At 47.9% G+C, this 21,028-nt stretch overlaps 1 protein-coding gene across 2 annotated transcripts in view; it reads left to right on the top strand.

Moving 5' to 3' along the window:
* SUFU (SUFU negative regulator of hedgehog signaling) overlaps positions 1–21,028 on the top strand; it is a 97,172-nt gene that overhangs the window by 40,477 nt on the left and 35,667 nt on the right. For both annotated transcript variants that reach the window (XM_024555684.4, XM_024555685.4), the window contains exon 4: positions 20,257–20,399. In XM_024555684.4, coding sequence (XP_024411452.1) covers positions 20,257–20,399 — 143 coding nt within the window. The remainder of the gene's footprint in view (positions 1–20,256; positions 20,400–21,028) is intronic.

Below are 21,028 nucleotides of genomic sequence, written 5' to 3'. Positions count from 1 at the left end.
CTAAGTCCTTGAGAATGGGTGCCATTTCATAGGTAGCTTGGCCTGAGAGACTGTTAATTCACGTTAAATGGCACACGTTTGGCATTAGGAGGGACAGGAAGCCCTTACGCAGTGTCTCATGCAGTTTGGATTTAGCGCAGGAACCCGTCCATCAGGCTCCCTGTCTCTGAAGTTGGAAGTGCTGAGCGACGCAGCCCCCACCTCAGGTCGGGGGCTTTTCCAGATATTGACAGCAGGTCAAGTTTTCTATAAAGAATCTCAACGAACCGTGGAGTTTTCCTGAGTTTTGCCTCCTCCTACCCTCCCTAAAGTGAAATTACAGGCACAATTTAGTCTTTTTATGTTGAGACCATTTTTTAAAGTTGCTCTTTTATAGTGAAAAGTAGTAAATAAAACAATAGTTATTGAGCACCAGGCTGTGGTAGGCACTTACATTCTCCTATTTTAACCCTGAGGTAGGTAGCCTGATGAGGAATATACTGATATTTCCACTTCACAGGCGAGGACATGGGCTCGGAGAGGGGATGGCGTACAGCCGGCGAGTGGCAGGCAGGAGTGAGACTCTGGACGCCCCAACCCGCACTGGCGTGCATGCTCTAGCCTCTCAGGGCCCCCTTTAAGTGAAGAGAGGACTTGGGAGAAAGGCTCTTTTCATTAGTTGTATTTTTGAAGTGCCTGTTTCATGGCGAGGACTCTGCCAGATAGATCTGACCCTGCCGTAGGCAGTGGAGAGAGATGCTGGAAGCACAGGCTAATGAATACTTGGCTCCGTAGATCCCTGAAAGGGAAAGATCAGGGTGCTCCAGAGGAATACGATGGTAGGCTCATTTTTGCATTTAGAGTCGGGCAGGACAGGACCAAAGGCAAAGAGAAGAATTTTACGGCAGAGGGAACAGCATGTGGAGGCCCCTGAGGAGGGGAAGGAGCTGGAAGAATAGGAGGGACTGGCAGAAGGCTCCTGTGGCTGGAGGGAGGTGAGGGAGAGGAAAGAGCTCAGGAAAGCTCTCTCAGAAAGCTCCTTTCAGAAAACTTCACTTGAGGCAAAGATAGTGAGATCACGTATGCTGGGGACGTCTAGAGAAGGAAGCCAGGGAAGCTGTATTGAGAAGCCGAACTGCAGCCTAGCTGTAGCTCACACCTTGGGGAACGCTCTAAGCTCCTTCCTGCCTTCCTTCACTCACCCGCAGAGCAGGGATGAGGAAGCGAAGCCTATTCTACCTCCTGGGTCTGGAGAGAGAGCCCTGTGCTGAGAGGAAAGAGCCGGGGAGGTCTGGCAGGAACAGGTAGTGCGGGGCCTTGCACTTGGGCTCAAAGTCCTGACCAGGGGTCTGGACTTGATTCTGAGGGCAGTGGAACGCTGCGAGAGCGTTGTAAGGAGGGAGGTGAAATAACCAGACTGGGGAGCAGAAAACCTCCTTTTTCAAAATACAAATATATGTTAAGACATGCTTGGATTTGAGGTGTTGAGACCTCCTGCCTGCATTTTAAGAGTGGCTCTTCCCAGGAAGGTGCTGGGGCCATTGCAGCCATCGGAGTCATAGATTTTTCTCCTCTCATTCTAATTCTTGGGACCTTAACTCAGTCCTGCCCCCAGTCTGCCTCCCCTGAGGCACCCCAGTTTAGAGAGGAACCCTTCTTCTCTCTTGGGAGTGTTGGCCTCCACATACCTCCAACAGCACACCACCACTGGGCTCTCTCTCCAGACCCAGGAGGTAGAATGGGCTTCGCTTCCTCATCCCTGCTCTGCAGGTGAGCGAAGGAAGTCAGGAAGATTGAGTAAGGAGCTTAGAGCGTGCCCCAAGGTGTGAGCTACAGCTAGGCTGCAGTTCAGCTTCTCTGGCTTTTTTTCTCTAGTTGTCCCAAGCGTATGTGATCTTACTATCTTTGCCTCAAGTGAAGTTTTCTGAAAGGACATGCTACATCATTCCAATGAGAGCTGTCGAGTTCGCTCGTTTCCTGGTTAGGATAAGCTGCCCATTGCTCCAGTCAGCTAACTGAAGCCAAATGGGGCTGCCTGGTTATATTAATGTCATTTTTCTTCTTCATACTCTTTTTGATTTTCTTGACATTTTCTTTCCCTCGGCCTGATTTATCTTTTCTGGTTGCTATGGATCTGTAAAATATTTTCCCTTTCATCTGTTAGTAATACACAACTATAAAGCAAAACAACCCCTGATTTCTCTGCACTCTCCCAAGATTTTAGGTTAATAGTTGAAAGATTGCATTCCCACTCCACTGAAAAGGAACGGGTCAGCCCCTCAGAAATGAGCTTATGACCTAAGTGGTTTGCATGAGTCTAGCCAATGTCTAAACCTGGGTGTTTTTAGGGAAGCCTTCAACCCTAAGAACAGAGGTTGGCGAAGCACAAGCCTGCAGGCCGAATTCTGATGGCCACCTGTTTTTGTAAGTAACATTGTACTGGACACAGCCATGCCCATTACACGTTATCTGTGGCTGCTTTTGTGCTGCAACAGCAGAGATGAGTAGTTATGACAGACTATATATACAGCCCTGAAAGCCTCAACTATTTGATATCTGGCCTTTTACCGAAGAAATCTGCCAACCCCTGACTTAGAGAGTATTTTCCACTTCTGAGTAACGACCCAGTGGAGAGGTGGCCATCTTTAAATCTCTGTGGGATATCCAGAGGGCTTGTGAAATTGCCTTCGCTGGGGCCTGTGCCTGGCCCCTGATAGAGGAATCACAGTGTGAGAGAGGTTTGTTGGAGGAGGGGTGACTGCATCTCCTGCTGAGCTGCTGCTGGATGGGAGGCAAATTCCTTTAGCTTCCATGGGTCTGTATCTTACTTGGAATACTGCATGAAATGCTTTGAGCTTCTTAGTAGCAAGGGGCTGGCTGTTCCATACCAGCCTTAAGCTAGGATAATTCACCCTTAGGCTAATTTGCTTATCTCTGGCCCCCTGTGGAGTCGTAATTGGTTGGCTCTTTCTGTGACTCCTTTTTCTCTGGCACCTGCCTTTCAGGGATGCTCCCTGCAGGAGGCGGTGGAGGCCTCCTGCAAGCCTAGCAGAGCAGCTAGAAAGTTAGGAGTAGGCAGACCCAGCACCTCTGCAGGAGGTAAAGCCCTTTGGTAACCTGACAGGGCTCCAGATAGAACGCTCAGTGAAGAGGGCTGGAGAACAGCATGGACGAGAGCAGGAGCCCAAGAGACAGGTTGCCTGGGTTCAATTCCCATTCGGCCATGGGGGACCTGGGAGGCCTGTGGTCAAAACTGAAATCTCCAAGACTTGGTATTACTTCATCAGTGAAATGGATCTACTAGCAATATATTTAATGCTCCTAGGGTAGTACCTGGCATATTACATGGAAGCAATTAATATTATTTATATTGTCATTTAAGAAGCATATTACAGAAAAAAAGGAAACAAACTTAAAAGAAAAAAATAGAAGCATATTACAACACCATATAAAGTTGGGTCCTAATACTATTAACAGCCTGTGTGCTGCCACGTAGAAGTCAGGGGTGCTCCGTGGAGGTGCTCACGGAGGCCGTCTTGGAGTGATGCGATTGTGAGTTATTGTTTCCTTTTGATAGTTTACTGCCATTTAAAATTTTTCTATAGAGAACATAGGTTTTATTGTCAGAAAAGAAAAACCAGAAGGATAACCATGACTGAATTTTTCAGAGAACTTCCCAGAGAACGGGACAGTGAGCACTGAGGAGCAGCCCCAGGCTGTTCCCACAGGACAAGTCCCCACCTCAAGGTGTGCTGTCTGGTGCAGTTGTCAGAACAGCTTTGAACCCCGTGCGGTGGTCTGCCAGAGCGAGGGGTCCTGCTTTCTTGCTGTTTCTCCATCGCTCTTAGTGGGAAACGAATGGCTCCCCTAAGCCAGTCACAGCTTTCCTCCGCCTCCCCTGGCAGTGGGCCTCTTCACAGAGCCCCTTCTCCAGGAAGATGACAGTTGAAACTAGAACCAGAGGAGGAAAGGACAAAGGAAGTCGGGTGCTTTTCAAGAGGGATTGCAGCAGCCAGGCAGTGGGAGGTGGTTTTGCTGGCACGCAGCAGGGTTCCTCTGAAGCAGCGGTGGGGCCCCCTTCCTCACTCAGCCTGGTCCTGCTCAGCCCAGTGGGAGCTGTATACCTGGGGCAGGGACGCATCTCTGGCTCAGGCTGCAGCCCGGGGTCCCTGCCTTCCTGAGCCCCGAATTAGCTCTGGCAGTCCCTCTTTGGGTTTGAAGATTTAGGGAGAACCAGCTTTCTGGACTGGCTGGGCCTGTCTGGGTCCCCACCAGCACGGTGACCTCAACCCAAGAAACCTTTGTTCTTTGCCTCTCTCCACTGGGCCACTGAGATCACACATGCATTGTGTTGTCCTGATGTCATTTTATTCCCCCAAACAAAAGTAACTATTTTTCCAGTTAAAAAAAGGGCTTAAAATAAAAAAACCAAGCTATGTTGCAAACGTATAAAAAGCAAGTAACAGAACAGTGAGATGTGGGGTTGCATTTTTACTTTAAATGAGAAATAAACATTATCTAAATCCCAGCCTCTGAGACAGCACTGTTAACATTTGGTTACCATCCTTCTAGACGTGCCTCTGTGCATAAAATAGTTACACAATTTTACTAACTTAATATTGTACATATTAGCGTGCATTCTTCACCCAGCGTCAGGTCATGGAAGTCTTTCTAGCCAAGTAAATGGAGATCAACAGCAGCGTTTGTAATGGTTGTAAGTTGTTGCATTGTAGGATGGAGAAAGGAAAAGGCACTGTTTTCCCCTACTGCGTTACTCTCTTGCGTGACTAGAGGTGTGGATTTTTCCATACCTAGCAATTCACTAGGTCTCTGCAGACACCACCTGGGTGTCCTGCAATTCACTTCCCTTGTGGTACTATCTACCTGGAGTTAGTGTCAGATCCCACAAGGAGGGGCTCAGTCCCACAGGACTGCCCACTTCAGGTGCAAATTGCAAGTCCCAAGTTGTCACCTGTACTCCTGACTGACCAACTGTAAATGGGGCTTCTCCTCGAGTTTGACAGATTGTTAGAACAGCTCACGAACTCAGGACAGTTTACGTACTAGATGCCGGTTTATCGTGAAAGGATACAACTCAGGAACAACCAGATGGAAGAGATGCATAGGGTCAGGCACGTGGGAAGGGGTGTGGAGCTTCCATGTCTTCTCCAGGCATGCCGCCCTCCAGCTCCTGGGGCTCACCAACCCAGCAGCTGTCTGAACCCAATACTTTAGGGATCTTTATAGTGTCTTCATGGCATAGGCATGATTGATTATTAACTCACTCTTCCGTCCCTCGTCCCCCTTAGGAGGAAGCTGAATGTTCCGAGCTTCTAATCATGCCTTGGTCTTTCTGGTGACCAGCCCTAATCCTGAAGCTATCCAGAACCCCAGGGGTTGCCTCAAAAGACACCCCTGTCATCCAGGAGCTTCAAAGGGTTTTAGGAGCTCTGTGTCAGGATCCGGGGTCAAAGACCCAGAACAAAAAATGCTTCTAGCACTTCTATTGCTTAGGAAATTATAAAGGTTTTTGGAGCTCTGGCCAGGAGCAGGTGTTAGAGACCAAAATGCAGATTTCTTATATCAATATTACGGATAGTGAGATAACAGACCCCTCCAGGGTAAACAGGCCCTTGTTGATGAAGTTTCAGACAGTTTCCAGTTTCCCCGCTTTAAACAACACTGTAAGGACCAATCATCCTTGTGAGTACGTGTTGGCGACTGTGTTGGGTTATCTCGGAATAAATTCCTAAAGGGAGAGTGCTGGGTTGCAAGGTCTGCAAGGTTTGCAGTTTGGTGTCTGTGCCCATTTGTCCTCTGTGAAGGGGATTCCAGAGGCAGCCGTGGCCACGACAGCCGCAGTGCTCTCGCCCGTGGCTGTGTCCAGTTGGCAGCCCAGGTCCCGAGGAAGTACGGTGTAGCCTTTGAAGTCCACAGAATGATTCACAGCAGTCTTCCAGCTTTCGGTAACTTGGAGACTGACTTTAGCCCAGTGTGAAGAAGGCTCTTTGCGACTGGAGGCCTATAAGCTAAGCAGCCTCCATGGCTGTCAGAGAGCCCAGCTCAATGCGCTTCCAAGCTCACCCGCAAGACGCAGCCCTACCCCGCCCCTCCGAGCAGGAAGGAAGGTCCTGGCAAGGAGTGTGGCCTGGGCACCAAAATGTTACCCCTCGTAATTTATTGCTGCCTCTTCCTGTAACCAGATCACCCAAAATTGATTGTCCCTGTACCTTTTCATGTGCGTGATCGGATAGGAACTTTGGAAGTACACGAGCAGACACATAGATATCTAGGGGTCTGATTTTTACACGTGCACTCAGACGTGAGTGTGCTTCCTGTTCCTTCTCCAACCCAACAGCCCCTCCTGCATGCCACATTCTGCAGGGGACGTTGACAACCCAGAGCACACGCAGAGAAGAGCGGCTTTCAGACCGGCCGAAGTTCTTTAAACTGTGGTCTGGAAGGAATGGCTTTAACACTGAGGAAACTGGAAACATTTGATTCTGAAGAAGAAAAGATTTTGAGATGAGGTGTGAGGAGTGGTAAACTGTGACGCACAACAGGTGTTTTTAAAACTATTTGAGGTCTTACCATATGGAAGAGGGATTTGACTTTCTCTTTGTTACCCAGAGGAGAGAACTAGAAAGCTGTTAACTATTCTTCAGGGTGTATGGAAGCCCTTCTTCACATGGAGAGGCCTCAGGAGAGAGCACTCACTGTCTCTGGAGTTGGCCCAGTCAATCCTGGGCAGCTGCTGGCCCAGGCCTCTGCAGAGGGGCTTTCTCAGTGCTGGGCATGTGTTTGGAGGCCTAGGAGCCCAGCCCACTGAAGCCAGAGACCGCCTCGTATGTGCTTGCTTCCCCTCTAACCCAGCGTGTGTAATGCCACTTCTGCTGGGCTACAGTCCAGCTTTCCGCAAACAGCCTGCCTTCTTCCCCTTCTTGTTGCTTTCTGTCCCAAGCCCTCCCAGGTCCAACTCAGCTGGGTGATCTTTAAGAACACCCATCAGTACTGTATCTGGGTGTTTCTTGATGTAAATTAAGGCAAAAAGAGCAGGGCTAGTTTCCTAAGCCAAAAATCAGAACCCCAGCGCCCCGTGGGAGCCATCTGCTCTCGCCAGTGTGGGTATCGACTTGGAGTGTCTTACCTCCCCTGCGCCCTCTGCCTTCATTCCTTCCTGTAAACAGCGGCTGTGCTTTCCTGTGGTATAGCCTTTCAAAGAGGGAATAGTCACTTAATTTAGACAGTACTTTTAGCACACCGCGTAATTTTTACATATTTGAATTCTTTTATTTTAAAACTACCCTGCAAAGTAGACAGTAGCTTCATCACATCATCATAGTTTGATACGCAAAGAAACAGATGCAGAGAAGTTAAGTGACTTATTTTAACGTCATACCGCAAAGGAAAATGCATCAGAGAATAAACCAAAGAGAAGTGCCATTCCATGAAGACTCTTCACTTGAGGATCTGCCTTTGCCTTGGACTTGAGACTAAACACAACATGCACATTTGGCGTGACTATTTGGGAAGTAGGGTGGTGGTGGTTACCGATGATTCAGGATTGTATAAGAGTTGATGGTTATTGAAGGCAGGTTATGGGTATATGGGAGTTCATTGCATTATTTTCTCTACTTTGGTTTGAAATTCACAAATAAGTTACTTGTTTGTTTGTTTGCTTCTGAAGCCTAAGTGCCCGACTAGAAGTGAAAAAAGAATTTTTTTAAAAATGTGCCTTGGAGAAGTTTGAATTCAGTGTTACATGGTGGCCTGGCCAGGGCCTAGTGGCTTAGGTGAAAGAGAATTCTTTGCAAGCCAGGCTCCCAGCGCTCAGGTCCCTCCATACCAGGAGCTTTCCTTTCTCCTCAACCTCTTTCAGTGTGGCTGGGAAGAAGGACTGAGATTTGTTGGTTTGGTGTGATTGCTTCACCCAGTTTTCTCTGCTGCCGGACTGAGTCTGGTGGCCCACGGAGCAGTGACCTCTCCCAGAGAAGGCTGGGAGAAACCCCGAGCGCCACACCAGACCTGCCGCTCCTTCATCCCGGCTCCACCCTTGGTTGTGTTTGAACTCGCAGTCTGGATGAAGAGAGACGTGTTTTCTGTAATGAGGACAGCACTTGAGCTAAGAATTTCCTTTTTGATCTATTTAACTCCTCACCTGGCTCCCGAAAGGTTCTCTCTTCAGTTTAATTGGAAACCAAATGCTTTATGTATGTAGGGCCAGGGCAGAACCAGGTTCTTCTTTTGAAAAGTGCCAGAGCCACATTCTGGCCTCATCATCCACTCTCCTGAAGGAAGAACAAAGATGGTTGTTGTCTGCACCTCTCTAGCCTATAAGTGCGAGGACCACAACTCTTTCTACTCCCCACACAAGCACAAAATGACAGCAAAGCCAGAGGAGAGCAGTGTGTGCCTCCTGATCTCCAGACTTCTCTGGGGCGAGATGCCCTTCCTCTTTGGAATTTAGGCAAAATGAGGGCTACGCTAAAGTTCTTTGACTTGGGAATGTTCATAGATAAAAATGCAGCTTTGCTCCACAGCAGAAGTGCATCAGCTCTGCTCCCACCCCCAACAGAAGGGAATAGCAGGTAGGTGCAGTGTCTTCACCTGCGCCTGTCCAGTTGTTGGTCTGCAGGTGTGTCTACCATTTTGATCGTAGATTTTAGATACTTCAAGGGCAGTGTTAATCCTGAACTGCAAAGCAGTAAAAATGCTCAAAATGCTAGTAAAAACCAATGTGCAGTGTACAGAAATAGGACTAAGAACAAAAATGGCAAGGGGGAGGGAGGTGTTTTTTATGTAACTGACCATAACCACCAAAGAAGAAGAAGAAAAAAGAAATGGGAAAAGTTTGAAGTCTGTGGCAAAAGGACCAGCATCAGTAATTAGTGTGGTTAATTTAGGAGGAGGTGGTGCGCTTGTTCAGGAACTTAAAAGCTAAGCTGCTGGAACCGCCACTGGTGACGTTTTAGATGCGAGCCGAGGATGGTCCTCTAGAGAGCTGGCTGGTTCACGTCCTTACACTGCACTCAGAGTAAGCGTCGCAGTGGCCAGTCTGCTGGCTGCGGGAGCCGCTACAGGGGCTCCTGCTGCACCTCAGCGATGCCGAGGAAGGGTTCCCCTAATTTTTTAAGTGTATGAGTAATACATAAGTACATCTTTGAGGTTAAAAATTCAGATTCTACAGATAAAGTTCTTCATAACCACACAACCCAATATCGGGCCCCTCCCTGAGGGAACCACTCTCTCCTCTGGTGTGAGTCCTTGCAGGCCTTTCTTCGATGGACTCACCTTCTTCTGGGTACCTATTGAACTGTTTTGGATTTTGCTTTTTCCCTTCTTTCATGTAAGTGAAATTGTACACCTCTTCCCAGTTGGATTTTTTAAATTAGCTCCAGCAGCCCACCAGCCTCCCCTGAAGTGCATCTTAGAAATCTTTTCATGTCAATATGTAAAAATTTATGCAATTCTTGGTGCTGCTGTCTGTGATTTTGTAGTATGGATAAGGCATATCTTGGCCATACTTTTAGGTGGTGTCCACTTGCCCGCTGTTGCCAGCAGTGCGCAGATCCTGTGAGTGCCCTTGTGCGTCCTCCTCAGGGATGTGTGGACACTTTAGAGTGGATACTATGAAGTAGAATGGTTAGGTCAAAGGGAGCGTCCCTTTTACATTGGTAGGTTCTGCCGTGTGGCCCTCCAAAGTAACTGTGCTGGTTTACATGTGTCTGGCAGCTACGTGGATTCTCATTGTGCATTTAACTAGTCTCTTCAGGAAAAAGATGAAAGGAATAGACGCATATGCTTGATTTTAAAGCTTCAAAGGATCTCCTGACATTGGGGGCCAGGGGAGGCGTGGTGAAATGTATAAGGGGACTATGGGTTTAAAACCTTCACAGCCACTTTGGCTTTAAGAACAAAGGGGCTTAGAATCTGACCTGCGTGTAGGTGGCGACCCTCTGAGTGCCAGTTAAGGAGAGTGGGAGCAGCAAGGGCAGGTATTGCCCAGTCACAAGCTTCTGGGCAAAAGACTCTTCCTCCCCATCCTGACAGGTGTCTAAACAGATGGAGCTGCTTTAAAAGAAAAGTGAAAGCACCTGCCAGCCTAGTGCCCAAGGCCTTCTTGAAATGGTGAGCAAGGACCTGTGTTCCTTACACAAGGGCATGGCACAGTGCGGATGAGTGAATCAGATTCGACTGGCGACAGCTTCAAGCTGTGGCGGGTAAACCCCTGCTGAGCTCTGCAGGTGAGGTGCTCACCCACACCTCGGGGAGCATGAGGTGGCCCTGCCATGGCCCCAGGTATGCAGGCACAAGGTGAGTGTCTGGGATCTACAGTCCATTTCTGGGGGGACCACACCATTGCCGCGTAGTGAGCCAATCCTGAAAGGTCTGCAGCCCCCGGAGACTGCCTTTTGGGTGAGGGTCCTCAGGGGCTCCAGCAGCCCGCCAGCCTCCCACCTGCCCTGCTGTAACCGTATAACAGTGTGCTGAGTTTCCGTGCTTATAAAAGGGATTTTCCTTATACTTTACTCTTTGCCTTTATGATGTGGCTTTGAGGGAGGGGAAGGAAGCTGGAGAGCCAGAGGTTTTGAGAAAATACATAGGGAAACAATTTTGAGTCTCCCCTGACTAGCTTTCTAATCCTTGGCGATTCCTTTGATTTCGAGGCAAAACCTTTAAGGAATATTCTTTATGTTTCCTTTCAGTTTGTTAAGAGCAAACATATCTCCTCTCGCTTTTTTTTTTTTTTTTAATCAAGTGGTACAGCACACCTTTTTCCTGCAGAGTGTCTTGCAACCACATTTCGCCAAATTAGTATCAGACAATTAGTTGAGAGAAGCTCTCTAACCAAGCATTCAAAGTAACTTTTCAAGTCACAAAACTGCATTCAGAACTTTAAAAAGGTGGAGGGGGCGGGGGTTCATTCTTGCTTCCACCGCTGGACCAGGTTGGGAAAACTTTACAACTGGCCACCATCCAGCTGTGAAGAACTCTGCCTGCTAGCCATAAAAGCTCATAACACACGTGCAGAGAATCGGTCTCTCTCCCTCTCCCATACGTGGTTTGTTTGTTTTATTGTCATTTTTGTATTCTTAAAGAAAGGCTTCTGTTTTGGCCTTCTTCGGGAGGAGTTTGATTTGAAACCCTGCGGTGGGGCTGTTGGGCAGCTGCGCTCCTAGGACCCCCTTCTCTGCAAGCGTCTTGTCTGCTGTGCGTGTGTGCGGAGAGGGGCAGGGGCGCCAAATTGAATCCCATTGTTCTGTACCCGCTGAAGCCTCCAAGCTCCAGAGGTTCCCATTCTTAGCCTCTCCTTGCATCCTTTAGCACTCGGATGTTAAAAGGTAGTCACCCAGGACATAATTGCTTTTTGCTCCCGTGTGATGTGCATATGTCATTGCCCTCAACTGCTGTTAGTTTCTAGGGCAGGTCTTGCCTCACCACTGTGCAAGGCTCTGAACTGAGCTCTTAGCTCTAGCTTGGCGATGGGGTGAGGAGGAGGGGTGGGGAGGCAGGGAAGCACTCACTGACAGCTTCATCTGGGTCCCTGGGGGGAGGAGAGTTGGCGTTACCAGGAAAAGGTCTTCCCCAGTGTGAAGAGGGCTGGTGGCTTTCCTTTGGTGGGTGCTGTCAGGTGGAGGTAGGGGCCTGAAGGAGCCCCTGGGACTTAGGGTGCTTGGACAGTGAGGCCAGTGCCCTTTGTAGTTTCTGTGGGCACCTCCCCCCAGAATGAGCAGTGACCTCAGGCTGTCCTATATCCTGTGACCTCTTCATTTCTAGAAATGTACTAAGAAACAAATAGATTAGGCACACACAGCTTCACTCCCTTCCCTCCAGCTTGGCTTAGAGCCAGGAGAAAGCCCTTGGGCTTTAGAAATTAGAATAGGATTATGTGAGGGACCCAGTAGGGGAGGCATGGGCAGACTAAGTGGCCCCAATTAGGAGCATCTGAGCTGGGCAGAGGCCAACAGGACTGACTTTGAACTTTACCTCCTCCACTGCCTCAGCCAGAGCTGGTTCATTTAGCAAAACCTCCAGGTTGTCTTCTCCTCTCACCGTGGGGTGGTGAGGCTGCCTGGGCCTATGCAGACTTGTGTTTCTGCTCCCGTAAGTATATTTTAGCTTGCAGGCCTTTCATTGGCTTTAAGGGATTCGTGTTCAATCTCAGAGGAAACCCACTCTGGGCCCAGCTCCACCGAGCAGCTCACGGTGGCTGCAGCAGTAGCTTCGACCTTCTTAGGAAGGGAGGTGTGTTCAGCAGTCATCACATTCTCCCCATGTGTGCTGGTTTCGTCCTGCGACTTTTCAGAGACAGGAGGACAGGCTACCTGCCCGCCCTTATCCGAAGTCTGTGTTGCTGAGGCTGTGTCAGGCACATGTGGCATTTTAGAGAAGAACTGCTAAGCCCTCCTAGGAACCAGCTCTGTCTTCATATAGCACACTTGGGCCCCAATTGTCGAAGTAATTTGTGAGTACCAAGAAGGGGAGAAAGATGGAGACTGTTTCTTGAAAGACTGTGATGGCTGTGCCATTGTTTGACCCCAAAGGGGACAGACTCCAGCCTGCCAGCCTACTTCGGGCCACCTCCTATTTTCCTGGCCTTTCTACAACACCTCTGGCAGACCAGCCACTTACTTGATACCTGACACAGTTAGCTGGGTTTCCTGCCCCTGCCCTCTGTCCTCCAAAAGTGTGTAACTTACCCCAGAACACTCAGAAGGGCTTTTGACTCCGGGACTTCCAGCTTCAGCCCTGAGAAAGCCACTCTTTTGGTCTCCAAAACACAATATTAACCTGTCCTCTCAGACCAGGCACATTAATTTTGAGCACTGGGGTGGGGGTTGGCATTGCTTTCTGGAGTATTGTGTAGAACCTCACTGGGCCTGTCCTTTCACGCAGAAAGGAGACAGTCATTCTCCAGAGTTGGGATGAACTAAGAACTCCTGAAGAATATCTTTGTTTCTAAGTATTTCAAAGGCAGCACTAATTATTTTGCAAACAATAGCCATTTTCTTCTGCAACCCATTTCACTAGAATTTGCTAACTTACTACATCTGGCCAAGTCCAACTTCAAACCGCCATAACTACAGCTGGATGTTTGGAGGATGGGGATAGGGTCAATTTGTGGGGCTAGTTGGAATCTGCACCCCCATGCACCACCCCACGCCACCCCAACTTTTAGGAGTTCTTGCCAGGGAGTTGTTTGCTAATGGGGAAAGAGACATAGTGTAATGAAGCCTCATCGTCAGCTAAGCAAGGGGAGAACTGTACCTCGCGGTTTCTGGACACTTTGTGCCGCCCTGCAGTGGTACTGCCCCTCTGGAGAGCTTGCAGAACAAGCAGCAGCTGAGGGAGGTTTTCGTGGTAGTTGGAGGCAGAGCTCAGAGAAGAGGGAAATGGCCTCCCCTGAAATGGCCTGCCTTCAGACCCCAGAGGGCCCCTCTGCTGTGAGGTTTGGGTAGGGATCCCAGAGATTTACATCTTAATGTCTTAGTTAGGATACTTCAGGGAGCCAGAGAGGAAAGGAGAGGGAGGAGCTCCTCTAACCACTGGACTGAACCACCAGGCCTCCAAACGAGGCATCATTAGCATTTGAAAACCCTCTGAAGGGGGCTGAGAGCTTCCTGGGGTGGGCACTGGGGCCTGAGTGCCGCTGCCTGCCGTGGCTCCACACAGAATGGGGCCCAGCATCCAGAAATAAAGACCGGACCGGACTCAAGAATGAGCCCTTTGTGGCTTTGTCCCAGGCTTGAAAACTGTGACCAAGGCCCTTTCTTTGTTAAGAAAGACTTCCTTGGCCACAGCAGAGCTAATAAGTCTAGTTCTGCCATCAGGCAGAGCTAGGGAAGGAAACCTGCCCCTGGCTGGAAGGTGTTCACCTCCTGCTCTCCAGCCCTTTCTGGGGGTAGTTTGCTGTCTCCTCCCCTGCCCTCCTTTAACTCGAGATGTGCTGGTCCCAGAGCAGCAGCTGGGTCTGTCTCCCTTTCCTGCCTTAGGGTCTCCCCTCCCAGCCGCCTAAATTGCACTCCTTCCTAAATTAAGTATACTTTTTTGGTCATTCTTAATTTAAAGTTTAGGCTTACACGACTTTTTTTTAAGGTTGTATTTATTTTTATTTTTAGAAGGAGAAGGGAGAGAGAGAAACATCGATATGCGAGAGATACATCTATACGTTCCCTCTCACACGCCTTCAACTGGGGACCTGGCCTGCAACCCAGGCATGTGTCCTGACTGGGAATTGAACCGGTTACCTTTTGGTTCAAAGGCCGGCACTCAATCAATCTACTGAGTTGGACCAGTCAGGGCCACATTTATTTTTAAATAAATGTCAATTCTGGTTAACTAAAGGTCATGCCTTCCTACCTTTTCAGTCTTTTCCCTGTTCCAGCCTAAGTCCCTTCCAGGTTTGGGGTCTATTTCTACAGACCAGAGGTCAGCTAGACCCGGGGCCACTGGAGGGGAGGAGGGAACTGCTTTCGTAAACGAGGAGTGATGATGCCACCTACTGGCACTTGCTGTTAGCTACAGGCTCTGTGGCTGGTCTGGTTTCCTGCTAAAGGGATGGGGACCTGGGTGGGCGTCGCTGTGCTGCACTTCTAATGCACAGCAGCGAAGAGCACCTAGAGGGCAGACAGCCTTAGATGTGGGTGTACAAGTTGCCCAGGGTCACAACTAGTAAGGGGCAGATAGGAGCAGGGCTTTCCCGCCTGAAGAATTAACCACCAGGCCACGATTTGCCAAAGCCAGCAGGAGCTGTAGGTGGTAACTGGGCAGGGCACTCAGGAACGTGCACAGGGAGGACTCTCCCTTCATCCTCAGCTCTGACTCAGCCCTGCTGATTTTGTCCGTTTGCAGTGACGCGCACTCTGAACCTCGAACCTCTCTTTGACTCTTGTTCATTTCAGTTTTTATAGTGTTAGTAAGCAACAGCATCTGTCAGAGATTTTAAATATTTTGTTTGCATTCAGTTATTTTGAAGTTACCAAATTATCTTCTACTTTACGGTTAGCAACATTGATTTTCCCTATTTAGTGCTGTGTTAGGAAGTTTCCATTTACAGTCAGTTTGTTTAGGTTTTAAAAAGTAAGGCAGTTTTAGGCGGGGAACACAGGTGATAGCACAGGCGGTACACAGATACATGTTAAAAGTCCTGGCAGTGTTGTGGATGGCCCGGAAGTTCGGGGAATGTTACACTGTGGCCGTCACCATGGACTCGCCCATAACCTTGGGCAGTCTCGAGGATCACTTCTCACCTGTGGAAAATGAAAATGTTGGACTAGGTGATTGTTCAGGTCACACAGACCTATAATATGCTGTGATGTCTGGGCATTGGGAGCCAGGCTTCTCCCAGCTGGGGCTGCTTGCCCTGAGGGGTGGTAGCAAGGAGGCCAGGGCCTTGGCCTTGCTTCATATGCTTTGCCTTTCCCCCCAGAATCCCCCTTTTGGCCTTTTTAACATCTTTTTTGAGATATAATTCACATACTGTGTTGTTCCCAGTTGTGAGACCATCAACACAATGAACCCTGGAACCCTTTCATCACCCCCAAAGCCAGCTCGCACCAGTCACTCCCCATTCCTCCTAACCCTCCCTGCCCTGGGCGACCATTAATGTGTCTGCATAATCTCTCCGCCTGTTGTGGAGACTCCACATAAATGGCATCACTCATGGCCTTTTGTGACTGGCTTCTTTCAGTCAGTGTACTGTTTTTAAGGTTCATGAAGTGCCATGTCAGTACTTCATTTATTTTTATTGCCAAAGAATATCCAGTTGTGTGGGGGCACCGTGTTTTATTCGTCCGCTGGCTGGCTGGCGGCGTTCGGGCTGTTTCCGCCTTGGGACCGTCGGTAATACTACGGCGCGGACGTGCGCGGACAAGTCCGTGCCGACGTGTTTTCACTTCTCTTGGGTGGATGCCTAGGAGTGGAATTGCTGGGTCAGATGATAACGCCGCGTCTACCATTTTATGGGGTCACGCAACTCTTCCAAAGCAGTTCTGCTGTTTTTCATCCCATCATCCACGTTTGACGGTTCCAGTTTCCCACGTCCTCACCGGCAAGTGCCCCTTTCACTCGAGTCATCCTCGTGGGCGTGAGTGGCGGTATCTCGCTGCGGTTTCGATATGCATTGCCCTAATGGCGAATCACGTTGAGCATCTTGGAATGTGCTTATTGGCCATTTATATACATATCTTCTTTGGAGAAAGATCTTTTCAGATCCTTTACACATTTAAAATTTTTATTACTTGTCTTTTTGTTATGGAGCTGCAAGACTTCTTATATATTCTAGTTATCTATCAGATATGCGATTTGCAAACATTTTCTCTGTTCCAAGGGTTGCCTTTTTACTTTCTTTAGTAAAATAATTATGGTTAAATATATATAACACAAAATTTACCGTCTGAATCATTTTGAAGGGTACAGTTCTGTGGCGTTAAGTATATCCATGTTGTTCTGCAACCAACATCACTGTCCATATCCAGGACTTTTCATCTTCCCCACCCAAAACTCTGTCCCCGTGAAACACTGACTTCCCCGTCACCCTCTCCCCCCAGGCCCTGGCAACTGTTCTACTTTCTGCCGCCATGAATGTGACTACTCTAGGTGCACATATAAGTTGGGTCGCATAATACTTGTTTTTCTGTGACTAGCTTATTTCACACAGCAGGATGTCTCTAAGGTTTGTTGATTTTGCAACATGTGTCATAATGTTCTTCCCTTTTAGGGCCGAAAAGTAAACACCACATTTTGTTTATCCATCATCCACTGATGGACACTTGGGCTGCTTCCCTTTTTTGGCTATTGTGAATAATGCTGCTGTGAACACGGGTGTGCAAATGTATGTCTGGGTCTCTGCTTCCAGTCCTTTTGGGTACACACCCACAAGTAGAATTGCTAGATCATATGGTCTTTCTTCATTTAACTTTAAGAAACTACCATACAGTTTTACACAGCGGTTGCACCATTTCACATTTCCTCCAGCAGTGCTCAGGGTTCCAGTTTTTCCACATTTACACCAACACTTACTATTTTCTTGGTTGGTTTTTGTTTGTTCGATAGTAGCCATCCTAATGGATGTAAAGTGTATCTCATCATAGTTTTGATTTGCAATTCTGTTCATTTTCTTGATGGTCCTGTTTGCAGCACAAAAGGTTTTAATTTCAGTGAAGTACAATTTACTTATCCTCTCTGTTCCTTGTGCTTTTGGTGTCTGTCTAAGAAACCATTGCCTAATATAAGGTCAGAAACTTACTCCTACATTTCTAAGAATTTTTTAATTTTAGCTATTACAGTTATGCCTATGGTTCATTTTGAATTAATTTATGCTTATAACGTAAGGAAGTGTTCCAGCTTGATTCTTTTGCATGTGGATATCCCGTTGTTTCAGCACCATTGGCTGAAAAGACTATTTTTTCCTAGATTGAATTATCTTGGTGTTCTTGTTGAAAATTAATTGGCCAAAATTAATTGGCCATTAATTGGAAAGTTTATTTCTGAACTCTTAACTTCTGTTACGTTGATCAAATTTTATCCTTAGGCCCGCACCACATTGTCTAGATAACTGTAGTTTTGTAGCAAGTTTTGAAATTGGAAAGATTGTCTTTCTCCTCTGTTCATCTTCTTCAAGATTGTTTTTCCTATTCTGGGTTCCTTACACATTCACGTGAATTTTAGGATCACCTTGTGAATTTCTGCTAAAAAGGCAACTGACATTTTTATAGGGATTGCATTGAATCTGTTGATCAGTTGGGCAATATTGCCATCTTCATAATATCAAGTCTTCTGATCCACGAACATCGACTAACTTTCCACTTATGTAGGTCTTCTCTAATTTCTTTTAGCGATATTTTGATATTTTGTAGTTTTCAGAGTACAACTTTTACATTTATTCTGTTAAATTTATTCCTAAGTATTGTACTCTTTTTTTATTCTACTGTAAATGGAAGTTTTTCAGATTTTATTTTCAGGTTGTCTGTTGCTGGTGTATAGAAATACAAGTGATTTTCATACATTGCTCTTGTACCTTGTAACCTTGCTGAACTTGTTTATCCTGATAGATTTTTAGTGGGTTCCTTAGGACTTTCTATATGTAAGATCACATCATCTGCAAATATAGATAGTTTTATTTCTTTTCCAAGCAACCTAGATTTGTATTTCTTGTCTGCTTGCCCGGGTTAGAACCTCTAATACAACATTGAATAGAAGTGGTAAGAGTGGGAATCTCCGTCTTGTTCCTGAGGGAGATAATTCAGTCTTTCACCATCAGTTATGATGTTAGCTGTAGGTTTTTGTAGATGCCTTTTAACAGATTGAGGAAATTCCATCCCTAGTTTGAGTGTTTTTATCATGGAAGAGTATTGGATTTTGCCAAGTGCTTTTTCTGTGTCTGTTTAGATGAGCATGTACTTTTTAAAATCTTTATTCCGTTGACACAGTATATTTCATTGATTTCCTTATGTTACAGCAGCCTTGCACGTTTTGGGTTAACTCCCACCTGGTCTTCATGTAGAACCCTTTGCGTGTGTTGTGTGCTCAGCTTGCCTGCATGTTGTTGAGGATCGTTTGTGTCTGTGCATCAGGGATACTAATTTCTGGCTTTTTTTTCTTGTGGTGCCTTTGCCTGATTTTGGTATCAGGGTAATATTGACTTCATAGAATTAATTGTGAAGTGTTACCTCTTCTTTTATTTTTTGGAATAGTTTGTGAATAATTGGTATAAATTCTTCTCTAAATGTTTGATAGGGTTTACTAGTGAAGCCTTTTGGGCCTGGACCTTTTATTATGGAGGAGGCTTTTAATTACTAACTCAGTCTTTTTACTGTTGTATTCTTTCTAGCTTGCAGAGAACGCAAGCTACTAATAGGCATGCACTTCTGTAAAAACAAAAAAAAGGAGAGGCAATCTGGGAAGAGTGGGTCCAACAGATGTTTGGGGATTTGGGGGTTTCTAGTTGGCTCTGCCTGGAGTGGTGCTCTCTGTCCCCTTCATCATTCCATGTCTCCTAGAGGAAGAAGTCCTTCTTTTTCCTCTAAATCAGTGCTTTTGAGGTCAGGACCAATAACCCTCAGGACAAGTGGTGTGTAAGCTCAGCTGACTCTGAGAAAGTTGGTATTCAGACCAAGACAATTGAGAGTAGAAGCTTTCACAGGCCTTCAGGCCAGAGTGTGTGTGTGTGTGTGTGTGTGTGTGTGTGTTTCCTGCCTTGCTTCAAATATTGATAAAAAGTGAAAGCGAAGGGACATCAGCTGTTGAGATTCCCATATCATGTGTGATAGACCACAGTGAACTACCATGCAGCCATTGAAAGAGTGGGGTAGCTTTCCGTGTGTTGATGGGAAATGACGCTAAGATACATGAAGTATGCACAGTGGTGCACCATCGCATGTATTAGAAGACGAAAAATAGAAAGAGCCTGTGGATGCAGAGTTCCTTTGGAAGGGCACCCAAGATACGGGGCCGAGGTGGTGGAAGACTTCATACCACGTGGGTGGTTTTTCCCTTGTGCTTACACTACCTTAACTTTTTTAAGTCATGGACCCGTGTGAAGTTCAGTGGTAAGGCTGTGAGGTGGCCGCAGCTGCACGTTTCTGTTGGGCAGCCTGGGCACCATGTCTGTGTCCTCATGGAGACAGCCACTCCACCAGGCTGAATGTTTCTGCCAAGGTGGGTGAGGCTCGATTCAGACCCCCATTTGGTTCAGGCCTCAGTGTTCTCACCCGAGGGACTGTTCCCGGAACCCGTCTGCTGCGGGAAAGCTGCTGGCAGCTCTCACAGGCCCTGTAGAGTTGGATATTCTCTCTAGAGCAGTTTCAGCAACACAGAAACCCTGGTCTGGTTTTCCAAGGTGAACGGCTTTCCCTGCCCTCCGGTCTCCCTGTGGACTTGGGTTCAGGTGGCCCCACAATAAAGCACTTTATTCTTTCTTGGTGGGCTCAGTCATGGCGCCCCCCACCCCCACCCCTCCACCTCAAACAAGTGGGGGTGCTGAGGAAGTGGAGCAGACGCCAGAAGGCTTTGGTTTTGCCAGGCCAAATGAGCATGTGCACTAGCAGCCTGTCCTTTTCTGTTGAAGCCTGGCAGGATTGGCCAGCAGGAGCGCATTGGGTTTGGGGAAAATATCCGCACTCGTTGCTCTCATCTGTGTGAATGTTTCCCCTCCTTCGCAGGGGCTACCTTGGAAGCCTGAGGAGCCTACCAGCCGGGGCTTCTCAGGTCCCAGGTTGAGTTCTAGGTCTGGATGCAGGGCCTCGAACACCGAGGATCCTCCTGTCTCTCCCACAGAGAACACCTTCTGCAGTGGGGACCATGTGTCTTGGCACAGCCCTTTGGATAACAGTGAGTCCAGAATTCAGCACATGCTGCTGACAGAGGACCCGCAGATGCAGCCCGTGCAGACACCCTTTGGGGTAGTTACCTTCCTCCAGGTGAGGCACAGATTGGGCGCGGGCTCGAGCCTTTTGTGGAAAAAGTCCCGGGAGGGAAGGAGGGTTTGGGTAGGAGAAGCACAGGGAATGGAAGAGTTCCTAGGTCCTCTCCCATTTTCTCCTCCCTCTGAAGGTTTGTCAGTTCAATTCAGGCAATCTGAACCTGCAGAGATGGGAGAGGGGGGAAAGGGAAGGGCCATTTGGGTAGGAGAGAGTGGTTGTAGCTGAGGTGGGTAACAGGGTATTTCAGTGAACTAGGTAAGACCCAGGCAGCCACAGGCGCAGGAACGCCCAGCAGGAGTGCAGTTTTGGGGTGTGCACCCTCCGTGGCTGCAGAAGGCCTCCTTGTGATCCCGATGGGGCCTATGTGAAGGTTCAGTTGTGTCCCTTGAGATTTACTAAGGGCTCAGCGTCTGGTAAGGAAGAGAGCTTTCTACCAGCTGGTGGGACCCTTCGGTTGTTGTTTCAAGCTTAAAGGGTTCCAGAATCTCCTGTTCACATTCCCCATGATCCTAGACTGGGCAGGAACATCTCCCTGGACCTCCCCTGCTTCTTTGGACTTGGGCTCGGGACCCATCCTGAGTTGGCAGCGCCCTGATTTTCTCCTCCACAGTCTAGGGCTAGACTTC

The sequence above is a fragment of the Desmodus rotundus genome, chromosome 4 (assembly GCF_022682495.2).
Source record: "Desmodus rotundus isolate HL8 chromosome 4, HLdesRot8A.1, whole genome shotgun sequence".
NCBI lineage: Eukaryota > Metazoa > Chordata > Mammalia > Chiroptera > Phyllostomidae > Desmodus > Desmodus rotundus.
The sequence above is the reverse complement of the archived record's forward strand: the minus strand, read 5'-3'. Positions and strand labels throughout refer to the sequence as shown.